Genomic DNA, 16,233 nt, shown 5'->3' with positions numbered 1-16,233 from the left:
TTAAATATCTTGACCTCGGCTGCAAAAACAAGATACTGGTTTAGGAAAATGTAGTGGAAGAGCCCGGGGAGATTCCTTCAGGAGATTTTTCTGTTTTGGAATATGGTGGGACAATCCAGAACAAACCCAAAGCAGCTTTGATGTTGGATGCCTTTGTGGCATTCCCATTCCCAACTTTTTTTTTTTTTTAACCCATATGCACAGCAGAATCGTGCTTGCCAACTTTTAGAGGTCAGGTCACTTTCTGTGTAGAACTCAGGAATGTCAATAGAGTGGATGATAAAAGCAGTGGAATTTTATAACATTATCTCATGATCTCTAGAACTTGATTAATTTATTTTGAACTGGAAAGATTCTCTGCTTCTACTTCCACTCATTACTTATACTCCCCAAATTTCTAGGCCTCTGGTGGGAGTTGATTGGATTCAGTCTTTCAGATTTTTGTTCAGTTGTAACATAGAAAATGATCTTGTATGTTATGTTGTATTTCTAGAACTCTATGGCTTTGATGTGCTCATAGATTCTACTCTGAAGCCATGGTTGTTGGAAGTAAATCTCTCCCCTTCTTTGGCCTGGTAAGTAGTCTGTTCCATCAACTGGAAAAAGAAAAACCTTCAATGAATGCCCTAAAAAAACTTTTTAAAAAAAGTTGTTTCTCTTGATGCTAGATTTTTTTACCCCAGTTATTAGATAGAAATGACTAGAATTTCTAAATTTGAGGGATTTGTGACATGTGGTTAACCTCCAGATGGTAACCGTGTATCCCTATCTTACTAGTCAATTTGTGATCTGATAACTGTCTTCTTGAGCATCTAAGGGATGCTTCTTGTGTTCATTTTTATTTCCAGTTCTCTCTCTTTCTCTCTTTTAACTTTGTAGGTGTTCTGCCAAGGCTAAAGAAATACATGAGATATTATATTTCCTTTGTTACTAAAGGTTTATACAGGTTCAAATCCACATATACTGTAAGGTATAGAGCTGGGCCTAGGGTAGTATATATAATATTTGGTCCTTTTACCCTTTCTGTATTCTGGTATGCATCTAAGATTGAGTCTAAAAACTTCAGAACAATCTTAAAATTTTTAAACCTATCGTTTAGAAGAAGGAAAGAAACATATTTTTTCAATACCAGCGAAGATTGTGCTTATATCTGCAGCTGTAGCCAGAGTTTCATTAGCCATACACTTCTCTAAACAGCTAGAGAACCCTAGAGATTTATGCTACAGACCACCCAGCAGCTGCATGTTTAAGGATGAAAAATGTTGGCGAAATGCCAAGTCATCAAATAAAGACAGATTAACTACTTCGTGGGGTGGGAGTTCGGCTTCACCCCAGCCGTAAGGTATAGAAGTAGATATCACAGAGATGCTTCTGATGTTGGGCTACTCTTTTGTTAAGTCAGCTCTTAACAAATTGCCCAGCCAGGTGTATCCTCTGATGTTAGAGATCCCCGGAATGATGCACTGGTCCAGCAGCCAAAGTAATCTGGTTCATGGAAGAACACCTCAACACCAAAGCCAACATGGCAGTCACTGGCACAGGGAGCGTCCAGCTTTCAGTTCATGTTTGTGTTTCCATGTGGGTTCCTGCTGCATCATCTGGTGATATTTTGGTATAACTTGTATTTTTTTGCCCTCATCCGCAAGCCTAAAAGCTTAAGAGGATTGATTTAGAACAGAAAATGAAGCCTTAAAAAATGTACAAAGATGACCAGAGTTTCTTCTCTTGCATGTGAATGTGATTTGACTATTGTAGCAGTAAAAAATAATTTGAAGGATGGACACACTCATAAAAGAGCACATTAAAGGCCTAAACCTCTAAAATCCGTAGTGCTAATGATGCAGTATTCTGGTACATGGTTTGAATTGCACAAGACCTTCTGGAATAAAAAGATTGCATGTCAGGGAATCAACTTTGGTGCTGGACCTTCCCTACGGAGGATGAGTTTAGCAATGGGCTTTTATTTCAAGTATTTTTGCCCAGATTTCTTTTTCTTTTTCCATGGGTTTGGTATGCTTGATGTGTTGTTTCTCATCGACATTTGGAAGCTCTGCTATATTGAGGCCCATTAGGGGTAGCTCTTCTGTTAATCTCTAATGTTATCGATTGGCCTTTGTTTCTCTCTTCTATTAGTGATGCACCTCTGGACCTAAAGATTAAAGCCAGTATGATTTCAGATATGTTCACTGTTGTAGGTGAGTAGTCGTGTTTTCTGAAGACTCACATAAAAGTTAACCAGAGCATCCATTTTGTCGGGCTTTCTAGGTGTTGCCAGTTGGCAGTTCCTAAGCCATGCTGAGTGTTTTGTACTGAGAAATTATATTTTCAGGCAAGTGTTTATATGTTTTTACTCCCCCTGGCTCCATCCTGTCCTGAGGCTGAACCACAACTAGGGCTGAGACCTAATTCCTGGGGCACAGGAATTACGAGCCGAGGAAGAGCATTAACCAAAGGTCTGGAGGTAGTCTCTTTTTCTCCGAGCTGGAAGAGTGCTACTGACTGAAGAAGCTTTGTTACAAAGGAGAATGGCTCTTTTTCCTCTAGGCGGTCTCCACTGGTGTCAACATGCACCACCACCCCCCCCCCACCCACCCCCCCTCCGCAATAGTTATAACTGAAGGAAGCCCAAGGAAGAAATCCCTTTTTTAGCAGATAAGCCAAAAACTTTGAAATGGAGATGGGCAGACGGGTAGGTTTATTGTGGGTTTGTTGTCATTTCCTAAGTACTCTACTAAGGCATGACAAAACACATTTGAAATGAATTAGTACTTGGTGGACCAGCAAATGCTGTAAAACTTAGCCACTCTAGTCGCCCTGGATGGGAGTCTGCTTCTTTTTAGGAAGCAGGTGAAGTGAGCGCACACCTAATTGCTTAAGCTGTAGATAATCTAAGAAGCCCACTTTGCCAGCAGACCACCTTCAGCTGTTCTAGGAGTAGGTCTTTTTTTTTTTTTTTTTAAGATTTTATTTATTTATTTGACAGAGATCACAAGTAGGCAGAGAGGCAGGCAGAGAGAGAGGAGAAAGCAGGCTCTCCACGGAGCAGAGAGCCCGATGTGGGGCTCGATCCCAGGACCCTAGGATCATGACCTGAGCCGAAGGCAGAGGCTTTAACCCACTGAGCCACCCAGGCACCCCAGGAGTAGATCTTGTAACAGGATAGGACCCCTCACTTGCTCTTGGGTTCTCCCAGTAAAAACAACATTATTTTCCAGTCACCCTCTAGGAGGCCACTTTAAAATAATTTGTTTTTATAAACAACTGTGTATTTTTAAATGGTGATTTATACTTTTACTCTTAAGTTCATCAAAAATCCACATCTCTTTTTCAATCTGAATCAGCTCCCCAGTAAGGAAGGTTGATTTATCTGCACATTTTCCATTCTTGTGCTGTCCAGTTTTGGTGGTTTGAAGTTCAAGTGGAGTGTGTGTCTGAGAGAGCCATGCCTAATCCTTCTGAGGATAGATCTCTAATATTTATGACTGTGAAACTGACTTTGTATATCTAAAGAAAAGGTACAGCTAAACCTGCTAATTTCTTAGAAAATGGTAGGTTTTAATGTTTGCCATTCCCCATTCAGGATTTGTGTGCCAGGATCCTGCCCAGAGGGCATCAACCCGGCCAATTTATCCCACCTTTGAGTCTTCCAGGCGAAACCCTTTCCAGAAACCTCAGGTAAGCGAATTCAGCAGCAGGGAGCCCAAAGAGGCTTACTGGAAAGTGGTAGCTGATGTAAATGAGTGAGCTGAAGCACTAGAGAGATGACGTCACTGAGAGCAGGAGAATTTGGGGATCATTCTAGACAGGAGGCAGTTACATTCAGCTGTGGCTGATAGCATATGCTTTCATTGCTTTCAAGCTAACTTACTGTCTGCTTTTTGTTTTTCTTTTCTTTTGCCTTTTTTCATTATCTGTCTTTTTTCTTTATCTCTTTAAGAATCACCTGCTTTTTTCCCCAAATTGATATGCTCATGAATAGGGCACAGAGAGGGAGCTGACAAATCCCTAGTTGTTACTCTGCTACATTCTTTCTGATCTTCAGGCTAGCTTTGTGAAGAAGATGCTCGTTGAAAGAACATCTTTTCTATAGGTGCTCAGTGATCATGAGGTGTTAACTGAGGTTCAGTGAGATCAAGGCCTACAGAATCCTGTGCGTGTCTGAAACGTCACTTGATCAAACGTTGCTCCCGTCTTTGTGTTCTCTGCATCTGTGTTCCAGTTAAACCAATCAGCTCATTGTTCTGCCTGCTCGGTCCATCATCTAATCCATCCCTGCCTGTCTAGACCTGGCTAGTTTCCAGTGTGTTCTTTGCCTTTAACATTTGTTCTTAGCTAAAAGGTCCACCTTCCTCCTCTCTTCCCATCTGGATTGATGACCTTGCCTGCTCAGAAGTCTCGAGATCATTTCCTATTAAATCCATCCCATTCCGTCATGACTCCAGTGCATGGTTTTGGCATTCATAGATTTGTTGCTTTAAAATTGTCCAGTGTTCCTCTGCTAGACTGTAAGCTCTTCGAAGGCAGAAACAGCTACTTCTTTCCCCTGCCTCCCCTTTCCCTGTCTTCTCCCATCCATTGATTCCTCCTCTACTTCTCCCTTCTCCTGTCACCACTCGTTCTGCATTTTTTCCTTTAGCTTGCTGGTCTCATTTTGAGTAGTGCTATTTCTGTCTGCCAAGCTTGTCACTCTTACTTACACAGCTGTATTTCTAAGTTTTCATTAGAACAGGGTCTGCAAACTCTACTGCCTAGAGGGGTTGCGGGCAGACAATGGGAATGGGTAAGAGGGCCGGGTACAGTACAGCTGGGAGGAAGGGATGCAGCTGTGCTGGACTGGAGCCTGTGCCCCATATTAAAAAGGGGCAGCTGTTTTGCTGATGTGCTCTAACTGATCATTGCCGTGCATGAGTGTGGGACACGTGTCATCAGAACCTTCCTACTGTCAAGAGAGATGAGAAGTCTTATTTAAAGAAAAAATACTTTGCAGACCAAACGCAACATGCCTTTGAGCTAGATGCACTCTGTGACCACCTGCTCTAGGATCGTCCCCTATTAGCAATAGAGTTGTGACGTGGGGCAGGGTGTACTGGATTTTAAGGGGTATTGTTCTCTTGAATTAGAAAGAAAACCAGGCAGCAGGGTTGTTCTTGATCAGTACATCATCACAGATTAAAAGGTTTTCTTTATTTTTTTAATAAGAAAAAGTAGAGGATTGTCCTAGGTGTACTAGCAAAACGGAATTTAGGCCATCACATTCCTCTGTAGGTCGTTTCCTGCAGTATCTGTGGCAGAGCCACAGGTTTGTGTGTAAAGGATTGCGAATGTTTCTGTGCAGCTTTCACAAGAGTTCCTGCCAAATTTTACTCTAGGGGTTAGCTGTATGTCAATCTTGGATGAATTGACCCCTTTTCTTAGCCTGCCTCTCAGCGTTTATTGGCTGCTCTTTGCAAATCATAGAGAATCCGTCCACCATTTGATTTGCTAACTGGTAGGTCATGGCATGACTTCATCCATAAGAAGCCTACAGGACACTTTTTTTTTAAAGGGTAAAAAAAGTGTAGATTAGTTCTGTGTACTCTGGAACAAATTTATCAGGTGGAATAGTTGACTTCAGGATGCGATAGTAGGATTTTGCTTTCCTGCTGAGAAGACGAAACTGGGATAAATACACTATAGGAGAAAGTGGTGTGAAGCATAATAAATGCTCTGGTCTTGCAAGCACAAAGTGTAGGGCTCTTGCTTTTGCTTTCTGCTTGAAGATCATCTTCTCCTTTGTGAGATCATAGACATCATAGAGTTGGAAAACCTCACTATGGTAGGAGAAGATAAGGCTTTATTCCATTTTTCTATCTTTTGTAGCGTCCAGTGTCTGCACAGTGTCAGTCCTCAGACGCCAAACTGGTAAGTTCTGGATCACTGGGAGACTTCATTCAGATTCTTATTTCCAGTCCCCAAATGGAAAGCCTTTTAGCTTTGCTCTTTGACAGTCTGTGTTTGATGCACCTGCTTTTTGAACTTTAATAACATAGAGTTTAAGTGAAAATGAATGCACAGAGGTCTTTCCAGATATAGAATATAAGAGTAGAGGCTGAAGGAATTTATGAATCCTCTTTTCCTGATAGTGATCGTGCTGTGAAGGAGGCAGTTGGATTTAAATGACGAATGGGATTTAGAGGCATATCTATCGCTTTGACCAGAATATTCCAGGAAGGAAATATAGTTCACAGACACCCTTTCTTTTCTTCAGATGTCTTATGAAAGGTACTATTGTCAGTAGCTTCATATTGGAAACATTTTCGCATTGGGTATTGGGCTGCATTTGATTTTACATATTTCCTATATATTGTGATTTGCAGTTTTATGAATCGTGGAACCTTTGCCATAATAAGTGTCTGAGATGCTACCTTTAAAAATAAACTCAAGGTGGGGGGGGGGGCGCCTGGGTGGCTCAGTGGGTTAAAGCCTCTGCCTTCGGCTCAGGTCATGATCCCAGGGTCCTGGGATCGAGCCCCACATCGGGCTCTCTGCTCCGTGGAGAGCTTGCTTTCTCCTCTCTCTCTGCCTGCCTCTCTGCCTACTTGTGATCTCTGTCTGTCAAAAAAATAAATAAAATCTTTAAAAAAAAAAAAAAACTCAAGGGGCACCTGGGTGGCTCAGTCGTTAAGCATCTGCCTTCGGCTCAGGTCATGATCCCAGGGTCCTGGGATGGAGCCCTGCATCGGGCTCCCTGCTCAGCAGGAGGCCTGCTTCTCCCTCTCCCACTCCCCCGCTTGTGTTCCCTCTCTCGCTGTCTCTCTCTCTCTGTGTCAAATAAATAAATTCTTCAAAAACAATAAATAAAAATAAAAAGAAACTAAAAATATTTTATCTCCAACTCCTAATGAACAGTGTTTGTCCTCCTTCTGTCCTTGTTAGCATATTTGAGATTAACTGTCATTTTCTTCTATGAAAATCTTTGTTTTCTTTTAAACCTCTCGTCTAAGTGACTGTGTAGCAGTGAGGGTGCCGCTCCTAGTAGCTGATACTCTGAAAAGAGGGCTGTAGATGTGTCAGACATAAGTGTGCCCCTGCAACTAGTAGTTCTTCAGCAAGAAGCTCCAGGATATTTATTTTGGCGTTGGTACTCTCTTAGTACTCTCTGATACAGTGACCTGACGGCTCGGGAGCTTGAGTCGTAACTCCCGTGGCTGCTGTTTTTGACAAAGTGCCTTATGTGGTTTATATGAGTCCAAGAAATGAACAAAAGGCTTATTGGTTGTCTTGTCTAGTGTTTGGTCACTGGCTGATGTGGTTCCGTAGTACAGGTTTTGGTGTTTAGTTGGTAGAATTCGAAACGCTGTAATGTTTAGTGTTTTATGTTTAGCGAGTACCTAGGTGTGCTAGCTGCTCTCTGTGCCAAACAGAAAACAAAACAAAAACAACCACAAAAAAGCCCCAGAGCTGTTGACTTCCAAGAGCTTACATTCTGAATACCTTTTAGGGATATCTACTCTTCAGGAGAACTTGAAAAAATCCTTAATTCATAGCCTTTTGAATTTGATTCCAAAGAAGTGTCTTTGCTGTGTAATTCTAATCTTAACTTCCCTTCACCCATTTTAATTTTCTCACGTCTCTGTAGCTCTACTCGCCAGAATGGCCATAGACTGTGATAGCCTGTTGTCGAGCAAGGCCTCTCCCTCATGGTTGTGTAATTGGACAGTGCTCCAGTGACACAAAGTATTTCTAGCTTTATTCAGCCAACTTGATACATGTGGAATTCTTTGACTTCTTTTTCTTTGCAGTGTTCAAAGTCACCGACTTTGTGTGAATGAAGCATCCTCAACCCCATGGTGGTTGTGTCCGAGCTAAGTTAGAAACGAAAACAAGTTCTCTGCTCTGGCCATGGACACTTTGTCAAGCTTTCTTCTTCTGTTGCTGTCAGACGGTGCAGTCACAGCTCTTTGCCTGTAGTCTATTCCTTTTTAGTCCATCGTCTCTTTCTACATTTCTTCCTTCCCTTGAATGCTTCTAGTTCAGATTTCCCACTCATCAGGAATCACTTTTCAGGGTCCCCAGGCAGATGACATAGTTTCATGGAAAACACACAGATAGTCAGATAGCTCCTGGTTCAAATTTGTTCTGCCACTAACTAACTGTTAGACTTAGGGCAAGATCCCTTGTGTCTCTGAGCCTCACTATCCACATCTGTCCAATGAAGATAATACATACATGGAGATACAGTGTGAAAGAAAAGATAAAGCAGAGGTAAAAATTTGGGCTAGTTCTGGACATATAGTTTACCTTGGACACATAGCCCCCTTTACACTTTTGGGTCCTGTTGATTTTCCTTTTACGCATCTGTTAGCGGCATTGGGAGTTATTTCGATGTTCTTATCTGTAGCCATTCTTTTCACATTTGCTGTCATCTACAATGCAGATTAATTACTCTATTATAATCTTTTTATTTATCCATTCTCCCAGACATCAGTGAAGATTCTAAGTAATGCTCAATCAGGACCCATTCTGAAAATCACTTCCTAACTTGATTCACTGCTGTTTATCCTACATAACATCTTTCAACTCTTTTCAGTCTTTGTTGGAGTGTTTTATTCATTATATTATGACACTAAGCCCCAATCAGAAATATAATTTAGAATGGAAATTTTATGAAATTTGTATAAATGCTTTTGTAAAACCCAAAGACATTAAATGTATTTGCTCTATTCCCCCTTTTTTGTAATTTTTGTCCTAAACATAAACATTTTAAAGCATGTTTTAAAATAAATAGAGCAGTCTTCACACTTACTCTTTATGAGCTCATTAAACTCTAAATGTTTATGGATTTTTTTTCTTTTATTATTTGTTCCATTATTTTACTAGGGATTCAAGTTAGACTTACCAGGCAGTAGTGACCAGAAGCACATTTCTTACATTTTTGAGGATTGGTACCTCATTTGTTTTTTTCTAATCCTCTGGTACCTCCTGAGTTCTTCATGATTTTTCAAACATAATTGTAAGTGGTTCTGTTAAGTTTTTGTTTTGTTTTTTAAAGCCAGTTCCCTTAATAACAAGATGCATGTCTTTCAGACCTGCTGACTTATATTTATGCCAAATTTCCAGATGTTGCCTGTCTCTTTTTGACTGTAACACAAGTCTACTTACTTTCCTTTTTTTTTTCCTCCCCTGATTTCAGAGTATATTTCTGGTTGTCAGTTACATTTAGATCTTCTCTATTAGCCATTTTTTGCTTATTTCCCACCTAGATTTATTCATTTGTGGTCCTTTTTGTTGCTTTTGTTTGATAGCATTAGTTCATTTTGCTTTTTAAACTAGGTTTTACCTTTTATTTTCTAGGTGGCAAGATGTGTCACATACAAATTGAGCTATTTCTAGCTTGTTTGTTTCTAACACAGAATTCCAAACTTTGTAAAACTGTATTAGGACATTTTTATTCCTCGTATATGTTCTCTGTCAAAGAGGTTTTATTCTTGCCCCTCAATTATGGTATCTTTTATGATGCCTCACCTTTTTCATATTCTGGGTTTTGTTCGGTTCTTCTCATTGCTGGTACCTGCCAGCTTTCTCTAGGCTGAGAATCATTTTTCTGATTCAACATCTGGTTTTTTTTTCTACTTTTAGTGGAGACAAGTGGTTCCTCATCTCAATGATTCTCAGTCAATTCTTCCGTAGTGATAAAGGTTAGATGTGTAAAGGTTTCTTTTCTGCATATATTTCTAAATCTTAAGTTGCACTAATGATAATTTTACATCTTTGGTGCATGCCGCATGGCAGAATTCTGGCTTAGGCAGTAATTTGGCGGTTTAAAATCTATCTGAACACCCAGTAGTTAAAATCCTGTGTCATCTAGACAGAGGCAATGGTTCTAAGTTCAACAGAACTTTATTTCCTCAGTGCATATTCAGTCAGTTCCTGTGCTGATAGGCACAAGATCAGTAGCACAGAATGGCTTGCACTTGGAGTGTTTTGCTCTTGTTTTTGGCAGTCCTGATGGCCTTCCAAATCCGATCCCCACCTCTTTTTTTTGCTTTGCTTTTCATCTCCAGGTATGTCTTTCTTGGCACTCATAAGCATTTCTATCTCCTTTCTTTTTTCTTTGCTATCCTTTTTCTCAGTGTTTTCTCTCACCTGTGTCTATAATTCAGGTCACGTTTCTTTTTTTTTCCCCCCAAATCTCTAAAATTTAGTTTATTAAGCCATTTGGTTTTAAAAACGTAACAAACATAATTCAAAGTTGGCCCTTCTTGGTTTGCGTAAAGAATGCAGGCTGTCCATAAAATTCCTCCGGGCTGGAAGTAGTAAACAGTAGGAGGACACATATTTAATGTCCAGTTCATTTCATTAACAGATGTTGGTAAGGATTCAACCAGTGGTCTATGACAGTAGTGCTTTGTAATACGTATGTAGCCACACATCTCTGTAGACCAGTACAGCTGATATTATGCTGTTAAAGAAAATTCTCTCTAATCTCAAATTTATTGAAAAGCTGAGATTGGCAAAATACTTCTGACTTTCTAGTCTGATATTTTTCAGCAGCTTCCCCGAAGACACAGGAGATCTGGCTGGATTTTAGAGAGGCATTCGAGATACATAGACATCGGTAGCTACAACTTTACATATCTCCCTCTCAGCCTTTTTAGTAGTTTAGTTTGAGGCAAATAGGTGAGGAGGTATAAGGAGTTTCTAGCCATCTTTTTTCTGCTAGGCATAGCGTTGACCATTTTCTTTGTAGCCTGGTGATATTTGTGGCAATAAAAGAGTAAAGCCATCAGCCCATGGGAGTTCACAGCTAGAGCGCTCACCTAACAAACACCATTACCCTTCAGCCACTTCCATTTTCAAACCTCCTGAATTCCCCCGTGCCTCCCCTGGACAGCTCACGTCCATACACAAGTGGCCGGAGTTAGAACCGTGGGCCGTGCATAACAAAGGAGTGTTTGTGGATCTGTGTGGGGGACAACTCTTTGAAAGTGACTTGGGAGAGACGACTGAGAATTTTGGGGGATGTCAGTTCAGTGTTTCTAGGAGCAGGTTTAGATGAGTAGAAGAAGCTGGGAATATCATTGTAATCTCAGTCAGTGGAAGCCAGCAATGTTGTTCCACCTCAGAGCGATTCCACGAGATGAAAATTAGGTCCTAAAAAGGAGAGAAAGAAAAAAAAAAGATAAAAAGATCAACAAGTAAAACACAATTACAAAACCAATCATAAAAAAACAGACAAGAAAATGAACAACAAAAAACAAATTGGAGGTGCCAGTTAGATGTTTTTCAATAGTGGTTTGACCCATGTTCTTGTAAATATGATGATACATTTCTTTTTTTTTATTTTTTAGAGATTTATTTATTTTATTTTAGAGAAAGAGATCATGAGCACCAATGAAGGGGGAAAGAGAATCTGAAGAGGCTCCGCATCGAGTGTGGAGCCTCACAGGGGGCTTAATCTCAAAACCCTGAGATCATGACCTGCGCCAAAATCAAGAGTCACTCGCTTCACTGACTGTGCCACCCAGGCTCCCCAACCATGTATTTCTTAAAATAGCTAATAACTACTTCCTAAAATATTTTTATTACTAACCTTTAATACAGATTTTAGCTTACCAACATTTTAAAGTAAGTTTTTCTATTCTAAAATGCTTAAGTTGTATTTTTATTATATCATTTAAATGAGTGCTTACTTCATATTCTCTCTTACATAATTTCAGAGGACTTTAAGGTAGTTGTGAATAGTGTGAGTGATGAGGCAACTTGACCTTGGATAAGGCACTTGACTGCCAGTAGCTTTCTGATCAGAGCCGTGTCATCACATGTGAAATAAAGTATTTTTAGCCAACGATAGGTAGTGTGTGAAATGAGAAAAGTCCTTAAAGCATCCAGTTAATATTTTGGCTTTACTGAATTGTCACTAAATAAGCTTTCACACTTTAAAATCTTTTTGAAAAGATCATATTACTTACATGATTCCCTTCCTAAATCTTTGAAGTTGCCCTTTGATTCCCCTCTCATCCCAACATGTGCTGTTTATTGCATACCCAGAGACTGGAAAGGAGTTAAATTTTTCCCCCAAATCCTCTGCAAAGTGTAGTTCTAACCATGATTAATCTGCATTTCAGCACATTCATTCATTTATTTATTTCTTCATCAAATATTTATTGATCTCTTACCCCATGCCAAGTACTATTCTGGGTGCTGAAGATACCATAGGAAAAGCTAAACAAGTGAAAGTCTCTGCCTTTACGTGTTGCTTATATCTGCTGATTTCATGGTTTTTCGCTCTAAAGGTATCTATCTCGTCATGGAGTCTCCTATCAGGAAATCTATCTTTTATAACTCCCATGCTAGCTTTGAAGGTTGGTATGTATTAGTCTCCTGTGTGTCAAAGGTAAAAGCATTCATGATGTGTACAGGTGTGTGCTGTTAGTTTTCCTTGGGCTACTGTAACCAAGTACCACAGAAACTTATTCCTCACAGTTCTGGAGGCTGGGAAGTCCCACGATCAAGGTGCCAGCAAGGCAGGTTTCATTCTGAGGTCTCTGTTCGTGGTTTGTAGACAACTACCATCTTGCTCTTTGCTCACATGACTTCTTTGTACGTGGTCGGGCAGAGAAAGAGAGTGTACAAGCTCTCTGATACTCTTCTTTTTTTTTTTTTTTTTTTTTTTAATTTGACAGAGAAAGATCACAAGTAGGTAGAGAGGCAGGCAGAGAGAGAGGAGGAAGCAGGCTCCCCGCTGAGCAGAGAGCCTGATGCGGGACTCGATCCCAGGACCCTGAGATCATGACCCGAGCCGAAGGCAGAGGCTTTAACCCACTGAACCACCCAGGCGCCCTCTGATACCTCTTCTTTTAAGGGCATTAATTGCATCAGGCAAGAGTCTCACCCTGATGACCTCCTTTAATCCTGATTACTTCTCCAAAGCTCCACGTCCAGACACCATCAAATTTGGAGGTTAGGGCTTCAACATATGAATTTGTGGAGGGATGTAAACCTTCAGTCTGTAACAATGAGCATTGCTGAGAAGGTTGAAAGCTTTTCCATAGAGAGTGTACGCAGAGAGAAAAATAAACGTAGTTCCTGACAATAGGACTGCTTTTCTGTCATCATGTTCTAGGAATTTAGGAAGACAATTTGCACGCACATTTCCTGAGTTATTGCTTCTTCTTATTGGCAGGTGTATTTGTCTTATCACTTTATCTCTTTCAATAATAGTGTGTTCACAAGCTTCATACCATCTGACTTCCTCTGTTACCTTTTTATTTCTTTGCTCACGTAACATCAGAATTACTTGAAACTTTCATTCCAGATGACCTTTGTGATGGGCATTCAGAACACTGAATGAGCATGGCCCATTTGGCTGCCGCCTTGGAATGCCCAGGCAGTTGTCCTTGGTCATGTTTCTTGAAGTCCAGTGGCTACAGTGTTTCTTTTGGTCACATCTCTTTTCTGTGTCACTGATGACTCTTACCTCAATTTCCACACCCCCACCCCACGCCTGAGTTCTAAAACATCTCATGGCCCCATTTTCACCTGTGACATAATAGATTGTTCCTTGGCTTTCTGTCTTATATCTCATTTCTCCTAACCCACACTTCCCCACTGCTGAAAAGAATATAGTTATTTACTGAAATAAATACACATTTAATCTTATGTGGCAGTTAGTTTCAGATTTCTTCTATATCTTTGAAAATGTCAGATATACTCTAAAACCAGGATTAGGATTAAGAACTGGATTAGAAAGTCATGTGGACATCTTTCTTGTTTTTCTCCTTGTTTTCCTCTCAACCCATAGTATTTTTCTCCTATTCTATTTTCTCTTCTTGCCTTTCAATCTACTAGCTTTCATTTATTTCCCAGGGTTTAAGGCTAAAAGAGTAATTACAGAAAACAGGGTTTGGATTTGAGCTTATCCATATTAGGGAAGATAATGATGTTGAGGGACTGAATAAAGAGAAATGAAGAAATGGTGATGAAAACGTATTGTTTGTTTCTGTTTTTCCTTCTCCTTAGCGTTCCCGTCCACTGTCTGCCAGTGATGCGGAAATGAAAAACCTTGTGGGCTCAGCCCGAGAGAAGGTGCCGGGGAAGTTAGGTGGTTCTGTGCTTGGTCTGTCAATGGAGGAGGTAAAGATAACTCCATTTCAGGCCTTTGTGGGCTCACATAGGGTTCAGTGAAAATTAGTGAGTGATTTATAACATTGATGACCAACTAATATCTTACATTGAACATTGAACAAAGATTCAAGATGGGAGAAACTTGTTCTTAGAAAACAGAATCTTAGATGGAATTAATTTCTCCCTTCATGCTTCTTTCATATTTGTGGGTCGTAACTCTCTTCCTCTGCCCTGTAAACACATGGATTGCAGTTTTCAAAATGAGTGCTTACCCAATTTTCTCTTTCTCTATATAGATCAAAGTTTTACGGAGAGTAAAGGAAGAAAATGATCGGAGAGGTGGATTTATTCGCATATTCCCTACATCAGAGACATGGGAAATATATGGGTGAGGTGACTACCTTTTTTTTGATCTGTGCCTCAGGTCTGCAGACTTGGGTTAATTATGACACAGGTGTTGGCATTGCTTTCCATGTGTGTCTTTCTTACTTTGTGTATTTACGCAACCCAGTACCTAGAGCATTAACAAATTTAATCTACCTGTGCATTATTCCTTTTAAAAAAAATCCCTGCCTCCTTTGTAATAGCCCCTTAACCCCAGGTTAGACACTTAAAAATTTTAATGGTCATCATTACCTTTGAAGTAAAGTAAGTTACAGTAACATTTTACATTTTACCAAGAGTGGATGAGAGTTCTAGTTGCTCCTCCTCTTTGTCAACAGTTGTCAAGCTTTTTAATTTTGGGCATTCCAGTGGACATTTATCTGTGATAAATAATGATATTGAGCCTTCATGTGCTATTGGCCATTTGTGTATCTTCTTTTTTTCCATTTTAAATTTAGGGTTTTTTTGTTTGTTTGTTTGTTTGTGTTATAAAGGACTCTTGATACAGATCCTTTCTCAGACAGTCACATTGAGAATATTAATATTTTCTCCAAGTCTGTGGCTAGCTTTTTCATTTTTTTTTAAGATTTTATTTATTTATTTGAGAGAGTGCACAAGTCGGAGGAGGGGCAGAAGGAAAAGAAGAGGGAGAAGCAGACTCCCTGCTGAGTGCAGAGCCCTGTGCAGGGCAGGGCTCAATCTTAGCAACCCAAGGTCATGACCTGAGCCAAAATCAGATGCTTAACCAACTGAGCCACCCAGATGCCCCAAGTTTTTTCATTTCTACAATGGTGATTTTCAAAGAACAGGAATTTTTAAGTTTCAGTGAAGTCCAATTGACCAAATTTGTAGAAGATGCATTTTGTGTTTCCTGTCTAAGAAATTTTTGACAACCCCAACATCATAAAGCTTTTTCTCTTAATGTTTTCAACTTTGACTTCTTATATTTTGGTCTGGGACAGTATTCACTTAATTTTTGTGTATTGTGTGAGGTAAGGATTGAGGTTCATTTCTCTTCATATGATGTAATACATTTATTTCAGCACCATTTGTTGAAATTATTCTATTTAATTACCTTGGCATCTTTGTTGAAAATTAGTTCAAATATATGTGTGGGTCTATTTCTGGACTTTATTCAATTTCACTGATTAATCTGTCTCAATTACTCTAACTTTATATTAAGTCTTAAAATCAGATAGTGTAAGTCTTCCAACTTCTTTTTAAGTATTTTGACTAAAAATAAATAAATAAATAAAGTATTTTGACTATTCTGTCCTTTGTATTTCCCAGGGCATTTTAGAATTCCCTCATCAGTTTCTACACAAAAACCTGCTGGCTTTTGATTGGGATTGCATTGAGTGTATTGATTAATTTTGGGTCAGTGGGCATTTTAATAATATTGAATTTTCCAATCCATGAACATGATAAATTTCTCCATTTATTTAGGTTTTTTTTTTTTACCTTTTAAGTTTTTGTTTCAATTCTAGTTAGTTAGCATACAGTGTCATATTGGTTTCAGGGGTACAGTATAGTGATTCAGCAGTTCCATACACCATCCAGTGTTCATCATGACAAGTGCACTTATTTATGTCTTTTCTTTTTCTTAGCAGTGTTTTATAGTTTTCAGTGTAAAGGTCTTGAATGTTGTTTTTTTTTAAATTCATCACTTCGTATTTCATGCTTTTGAACAGTATTAAAAACGTTATTTTTTAAATAGCTTTATAGAAACTTTATATATTTAAA

The 16,233-nt window shown here is 39.5% G+C and overlaps 1 protein-coding gene across 1 annotated transcript in view; it reads left to right on the top strand.

Annotated features, from left to right (window-relative positions):
- TTLL5 (tubulin tyrosine ligase like 5) overlaps positions 1-16,233 on the top strand; it is a gene marked incomplete at its 5' end in the record, with an annotated part of 276,857 nt that overhangs the window by 61,186 nt on the left and 199,438 nt on the right. The window contains 6 exons of the mRNA XM_080807502.1: positions 494-575; positions 2,134-2,195; positions 3,581-3,675; positions 5,860-5,901; positions 14,002-14,115; positions 14,403-14,494. Of these exons, the coding sequence (XP_080663628.1) occupies positions 494-575; positions 2,134-2,195; positions 3,581-3,675; positions 5,860-5,901; positions 14,002-14,115; positions 14,403-14,494 (487 nt within the window). The remainder of the gene's footprint in view (positions 1-493; positions 576-2,133; positions 2,196-3,580; positions 3,676-5,859; positions 5,902-14,001; positions 14,116-14,402; positions 14,495-16,233) is intronic.

The sequence above is a fragment of the Martes martes genome, assembly GCF_963455335.1.
Source record: "Martes martes genome assembly, chromosome: 7".
NCBI classification, from domain to species: domain Eukaryota; kingdom Metazoa; phylum Chordata; class Mammalia; order Carnivora; family Mustelidae; genus Martes; species Martes martes.
The sequence above is the reverse complement of the archived record's forward strand: the minus strand, read 5'-3'. Positions and strand labels throughout refer to the sequence as shown.